The 6,739-nt window shown below is 31.9% G+C and overlaps 1 protein-coding gene across 1 annotated transcript; it reads right to left on the bottom strand.

The window, feature by feature from the left end:
* Window positions 1-781: 781 nt before the first annotated feature.
* Window positions 782-6,397, bottom strand: LOC131955799 (serine/threonine-protein phosphatase 2A catalytic subunit beta isoform). The gene is made up of 8 exons (XM_059320112.1): window positions 6,311-6,397; window positions 3,870-3,981; window positions 3,560-3,769; window positions 3,255-3,428; window positions 2,830-2,919; window positions 2,327-2,488; window positions 2,111-2,229; window positions 782-2,008 (listed from the first exon to the last, which is right to left on the bottom strand). Exons 2-8 carry the CDS (start codon window positions 3,978-3,980, stop codon window positions 1,936-1,938), a joined length of 939 nt encoding a protein of 312 aa, XP_059176095.1. The 5' UTR covers window position 3,981; window positions 6,311-6,397; the 3' UTR covers window positions 782-1,935.
* Window positions 6,398-6,739: the final 342 nt, after the last annotated feature.

Genomic DNA, 6,739 nt, shown 5'->3' with positions numbered 1-6,739 from the left:
GCCGTATAATTTTATTGCACTTGTTACAAGACCTTTTACTATCTATAACTCGTACTTACTCTAACAGGGTGTCCTATTATTTAGTCATGAACAAAAGGTATTTTCTTATTGTATTTCAAATGGTTAACACAAGAAGTCTTGAAAGGTCCATTAAATCTTTTAAAAAATAAATTGCGTTTTAAAAACTTTACTTTGTGGTTTTTGTCAATTTCAAAATAGTGAATGTATTGTGAATTTTCGGTAACTGAACAAAAAAAATTTAAATCCAAAAACAATTTAATATCTTTAGTCATCACTGAATAAACATGGCATAAATAGATCATGTGGTTTAAAAAGTTTTTTTTTATTTCATCTGCACTACAAAGGGGTTTACAGAAGATAGATTACTGGGTTTTTGTAAAGCCATTCAATGTTTGCATTACAAAGTGAAACCTCTAGAATTATAATACAACTTCCATAACAATTAATATAGATTCTTAAAATATTAAATTTCCAACTTTTTTCAGGACCTAGTTTTTATTTTTTGGCAGCTATGAACTTAATGAAAGAAGGATTCACAAAAACACGAATTTATCATGTCAACAATAATGATGGCAGGATTTTCATGAACTGGTCTGTCCTTTTCAAAGTTCATTTGCATTCGTAAAATATAAAATATAGACCTAGATTTAAGTAGCAGACACTGGAAGGGAGGTTGGCATGGGCTCATACTTAACTTTGTGTATGCTAAGATACAGTAAATAGGAGCTACCATATCTAAAAATGAATGAAACAAGGGGTCCAATCTGTAACATTTTATGTTTAATTTGACAATGTTTACATCTTGTTTGTGTATGTTCACTACAAATGGAGAATCATGCAGGGCATCTTATCACTGACCAAAACAAAACGTTACACAAAATAAATATGGTTGGCTACTGTGTGGCATGTCATAGCTCCAGTATTCATGGACTAGCTTTTCAACAAATCTGCATGGCAACACATTCTTCTCCATGTTTCAGCAGGCTTAACTTAGTTCAACTCAACTAAAGCCTGGTATAAAAAGATTTTTCAGGGTGTGATTCATACAAACACTTGCATGGCACCAATGGCATACAGAATTATAAAGAAGCAAATATTGGGAGGAAAACTAACTAAACATTAATACAGTTGGACTGTGAATGGTACTGCCACAAAGTTACATTTTTACATGACAGAAAGGCATTAGTTTAGTACTGTTATGAACACAATATCACCACCAGACTGGCTTCTTTGTGCTTTTTTTTTCTAATTTAAAAATGGTGACATTAATGAAAAATAAAATTTAAAATGCATTAAAAATATAGTTGTGTAAGAATTCTTTCAGTGAGATGAACCTAAGATTGTCAAAAATATTGTGAGAAATCTTAATGTCACCATTAGTTAATAGAATCACTCCTGTAAATAAGCACGATAACTATCATAATTTTTTTTCTAAACAACAGCATAATAATATACATATAAAATAAAATGAACAATGGCATATGATGTTTGTATAAATGAAGCTATTTAAAAAGTTCATACAAAAACAACCTTGTTTAAATTTTTGTTCAGGTTCTAATTATCTTCATTAAAAAAAAAAAGATAAAAACAATCAATTATTGCAATGACATTACCAGCTTTTAACATCAAAAAGACTCATTCTCACTAATGACTTCCACAACAAAAAGGGCTTTAAACAACATACATTCCTCTGACATACTAAACCATGGAAAAATAAACTACAACTGGTTTGAAAATAGATTTAATTAATAAAACCAACCTAATTTACATACTGAATGTGTTTTAGAACTGAGTGATAGTGAGAAAGAAAAATTGTTGGTTGCTGTTAAGACAAGTGGAGTTTCACATGCCAATCAACTAAAGAATCAAAGGTATCCTATGTTTCAGATGTGTTGAATGACGCAACAATCAGATTTACAGGAAATAGTCAGGGGTTCTTCTTGTTACATGTGGCTCGCCTCTTCTTGGAGCAGGGTCAAATTGTAAACTGGAACAAAGGTTACAATTAATTCACTCATCAAACATTGAATTTTAACTCATTCATAGCCAACCGCTTTTTTCTTTAATAAACAAATAAAAAGTAACTTACAATGAATATTTGAGAGCATCATCTAACTCCATGATTGCTGCTTGGTTACCACAACGGTAGCAGTAGTTAGGTGCACTAAATATTGTCACTACATTTCTGTCGTGACACCAGTTGTAACCCTATATCAAATAGACAAAACTCTCTTCAACAAAAGTTCTTTTATAAAATAAAAGGCCTAAGTTACCACCACATATGGAAGTATTAAACACACTGTACCTCCATGACGAGTTGATGTGCCCTAGAGACTAGAGTGAGCCCGTTACTGTGATTAAAGGTCTCAGAGATATCCTGACCAAAAGTGTATCCAGCACCACGAGGAGATATCCCCCAGCCACCTCTGTCGTCTGGATCAGACCACAACAGATCACACATTGGTCCCTGGAACAATCAAGTATGGGCATTTAATAATCAGAAATGCTACAAAATTACACATCCATCTTCAAGTGCAATAACTACCAATAGCCAAACAAAACCAAATTTAATATAATGGATAATGAAAACAATGATTAATCTTTTACATTGTAATGAAACTTGAGTTCACGTATCACTAAATAAATTATACAAGTATTCAATTGACAGCCTGCACCATTATAATACATTATACACAAAATTGTTCTTATTTAAACGTGAACAAAGTAAAGTAGTTGGACGGACTTTTGATTCATTAGCAAATTTTTTTTATGCTTACAACTATTAGGTTAGATATATTTAAATCATACCTCATGGGGAACTTCTTGAATTCTATCTAACGCTCTAATATGATCTAAAGTATCTATAGATGGTGACAGACCTCCGTGTAAGCAGAATATCTGTAAAAGAAATGAAATCTTACAAGTACTTGTGTAATAAGATAATGTCAGAATCTAAGATACCCAAGAGACTTGTTGAATTAAAAAACAGTGCTTGATATTACCAGGTTTTTGAGGGAAAATTAAAGCAGTTTTAAAACATTATTTTATAAATCACCGGCAACACTAATCTTTCACCTCATTTATAACTACCTCCAAACATGTCAAAAACAAGATGGTGTTTTTATCTGGTAGAAACATGTTTTGAATATTCAAATTAAAAAAAGGAAAATTTTTTAACTTGGCAATAGAAAATTATTTTTTATTTTACAGCAAGAATTAAAGTCATGACTTACCTGGCCATCCACTAATGCAGTTAGTGGTAGATAATCAAATAAATCTGTGAAGTATTTCCATACATTTGCATTGCCATATTTGCGAAGACATTCATCATAAAATCCATAGACTTGTGTAATTTGACGGCTTTCATGGTTTCCTCTCAGAATAGTTATTCTATCCTTAAATCGAACCTACACATATAGAACAAAATACAGTACTAAAATCACAATGCATAAACAAAACAAACATGCTTTACATTATTTCAGCAAATTATGTTATATTTTAATTAGGAAGTAATTAACAAATATTCAAAATGGCTTACCTTAAGAGTAACTAGCAAAGATACAGTTTCTACAGAATAATAACCCCTATCAACATAGTCGCCCATAAATAAGTAATTTGTGTCGGGAGATTTCCCTCCAATTCTGAAAAGCTCCATGAGATCATGAAACTGGCCATGGACATCCCCACACACAGTCACGGGACATTTTACTTCTTGTACATTAGATTCTTTGGAAAGAATCTCTTTAGCCTAGACACAAAATTATAAAAGTAATAAGATAATTGACAATGAAATGCACTACTTAGTAGTTTTAAAAATGGCTAAAAAGAAAAATTTCAGTACAGCTTACCTTTTCACATAGTGTCTTGACTTGATTTTCTGACAACTGTTTGCAATCATTGAGCTGTTCAATCCATTGGTCCAGCTCCTTGGCTGATGCCCTATCCTCTATAAAACTCATCCTAAGAAAACAAAGTAAAATAGTAAAATAATATATTGATGAAACAAAAGAAGATTTTAGGAGTTATGCAATTGATCTTCAAAATAATAATGTGATTCCCTATATTGCCTAATATTTCAAAGATTCTACTACAAGAGATTTGACACAATTATTAAATTGGATTTGAATGGATATAAAAAGCAAACATAGAACACCTTTATAAAAGTCCTAAAACCATCATATGTATAGGTTTTATTGCCAGCTTGTACTCCAATTTTTTTATGAATTATAGCGTATTGTAAAAAGAGGCTACTTTTTAAAAAATATTTAAACATTAACATGTGTATATTAAACACCAGGTGGCATGAGAAATTGACCAACATGAAACAACGAGGGAAAACCAGGCAAAATAATTGTCGAAAAGATTGATTTTGGCATAGATAGAATTGCCAGATAACTCCCAAGCAAGAACAAAAAAATTAAGTCCACTGGAGAGTTGTGGATGCATTCTTATACTATGTTACAAAGTGGTTTACATGATTGAAGAATACAAGCAAGCTGCTATTTTTTTTCACATTTTTTTTTAAACTCCATGCCTTAAAAAATAGTAATAAAAATCATTATGCCAAAATAGCTTCTTGGTTTTATAGGCCCTACTCTAAACAAAAACTTGTAGATCTGGTACTCAAAGTATCTGATATTGGGTAAAAAATCAATACTGAAACCCTAGATTTTAAAATCTCTAGATCTGCCTAACCTTAGCCACTAAATCTGCCCAATTGTAGGCCAAAAATAGTGCTACTGTTGTCCAGTTTACTCTTTGTATAACCGGGTTTATGTATGTTCAATAAGAGACTTCCAAAAATAGGTGTGTTGGGAAGGTTGTTGGTAGTATTTACAATCTTAAGTCCAGTATTATTCAGGTTAGGTGTACTGTAGGACTAGGGTCGGGTTATGCATTGACATTATCAGTTTATCACTCCGTATTAGCCTTAAAAAACTGTTTTTTTTTTTTTAATTTCTGGGCTTTTGTCTGGATAATACACAAATTAGGCCTATAGCTACTTCTTAGACATTCGTCTGCTTATTATTTATTCTATTACCACACTTAAGCTAACCAAATCTGTAGTTTTAATTAACTGGTTCAATATGATATAAATGGCAATTTATCTTAGGCCTGAAAGTAAATTTCGAGCAGAAAAACTATAAAACATATCTTGAATCTTTGAATTTATTGTAAAGACTTGACTAGAGTAGAGACTCAGTAGAAGTGTAGATGTAGGTCTAGATCTAGTTAATTTATAGTTTAGTAGGTAAGATTGGCCTAACTAAGGTTTTTTATTATAGATCTAGATCGATTTATTAGAGCTAGAGTCTAGCTAGATCTAGAAATCTAGATCTAGGAGTCAGGAGTTAAGTAAGAGTTAGTCTTTAGTTAATAGTTAGGCCGATTCTAGTCGGAATAAGATACGCATGCGCAATGGAGAGAAACTACGACTTAGCGGCCATGTTTTCGATGGTACTGCGCATGCGTGTGTTTACAACCGCAGAACCCTAATACCAACCCTAATCCTATCCTTAACCCTATCCCTAACCCTAATCCTACCCCTAACCCTCATTCTAGCCCTAACCCTAGCCATAGGTCACTGCACATGCGCAGAACTATCTTTTGCCGAAAAATCTTATTCCGAGTAGACACTTCGTAATAGTTAATAGAGTAAATCTGGATTCTAGATAATACTAGAAATCTAGCTAGATATTTAGGTAGATATTATCCTAGGACCTAGCTAGGACTATACCTAGTCTGCTTTAAACTAGCAAACTCTTATTCTTTAAATACAGTTTCTAGATCTCTAAATCTTAATTTTTATAAACTCTCTAAGACAGGAGAGGATTGACTCTCGGATTGAGGATGTGCCTGGATTCTCTTGCTGCCAGTCTAGTTTCTAGAAATCTAGAATCTATGTGTAGATTCTAGATCTAAATCTTAAATGATCAAAAATAAAACATTGCACAGAGTATATTAATCTGCTGCACATAGATTTTCATTTCACCTTTGTTATTGTACAGATCTGTAAGAAGATCAGAATCTCTAGAAAATTTTAACGCTGCACTAGATCTAGGAAAGAATCGTGAGACAAAATGGCCTCCAGGACAACTGAGTTTTTAAATAACATAAGAGAAGGGTCGATGTGAGATTATTTGATTAATTGCAAGCTTTTTCAGCTTATTGATTTAGAGTGTCAATAATACATAATCAAAATACAACAACTCTTCTATAAAACTAATGTAAAAATATATAAATACATTCATTTGTTAGTGATTTATCTAAGCCCAAACGAATTCCTTACCTCTGGTGCAGACAAGTTTAGAAATACAAAAAAGAGCGACCCCTGGCGGTGTCGATATGATGTCATTTGTCCGAATTCCGAAATTTAAAACAATAACGGAACTAAAATAGTTTAGATAGGCCTAAAATGCCTAGATCTATATCCCCCCAAAAAAGTGATTTTCTAGATCTAGAATCTATATCCTAAATCTAGATTTCGATTCTAGAACTAAGCGTTTTATAAAAAAAATTATTGTTCGATTTTAAAATTATTGTTTTTTGTTAGAATATTTGCAACATATTATTTAATAAACTCTAGTCTTATAGGCTTAATAATTTATTCTTTAAGCTTTAATATAAGAATAAATGAATATAGACTACATCTATCCATGAGAAGGATCTAGGCCCTTGAGGAAAAAAGAAATAACTATATTAAATTTGCCGAAAACAT

This window comes from Physella acuta, unplaced genomic scaffold (genome assembly GCF_028476545.2).
Source record: "Physella acuta isolate Inbredline_101_S28 unplaced genomic scaffold, ASM2847654v3 ptg000008l, whole genome shotgun sequence".
Taxonomy (NCBI): Eukaryota; Metazoa; Mollusca; class Gastropoda; family Physidae; genus Physella; species Physella acuta.
Note: the sequence above shows the minus strand (reverse complement) of the source record. Positions and strands in the feature narration are given on the sequence as shown.

Coding starts and splice junctions, on each gene's coding strand:
- LOC131955799 (XM_059320112.1), bottom strand. CDS start 3,980: ATGAGTTTTATAGAGGATAGGGCATCAGCCAAGGAGCTGGACCAATGG. Junction 3,429..3,559: donor CTTTGCTAGTTACTCTTAAG/GTAAGCCATTTT, acceptor CTATATGTGTAG/GTTCGATTTAAGGATAGAAT. Junction 2,009..2,110: donor GATGCTCTCAAATATTCATT/GTAAGTTACTTT, acceptor CCTTTGTTCCAG/TTTACAATTTGACCCTGCTC.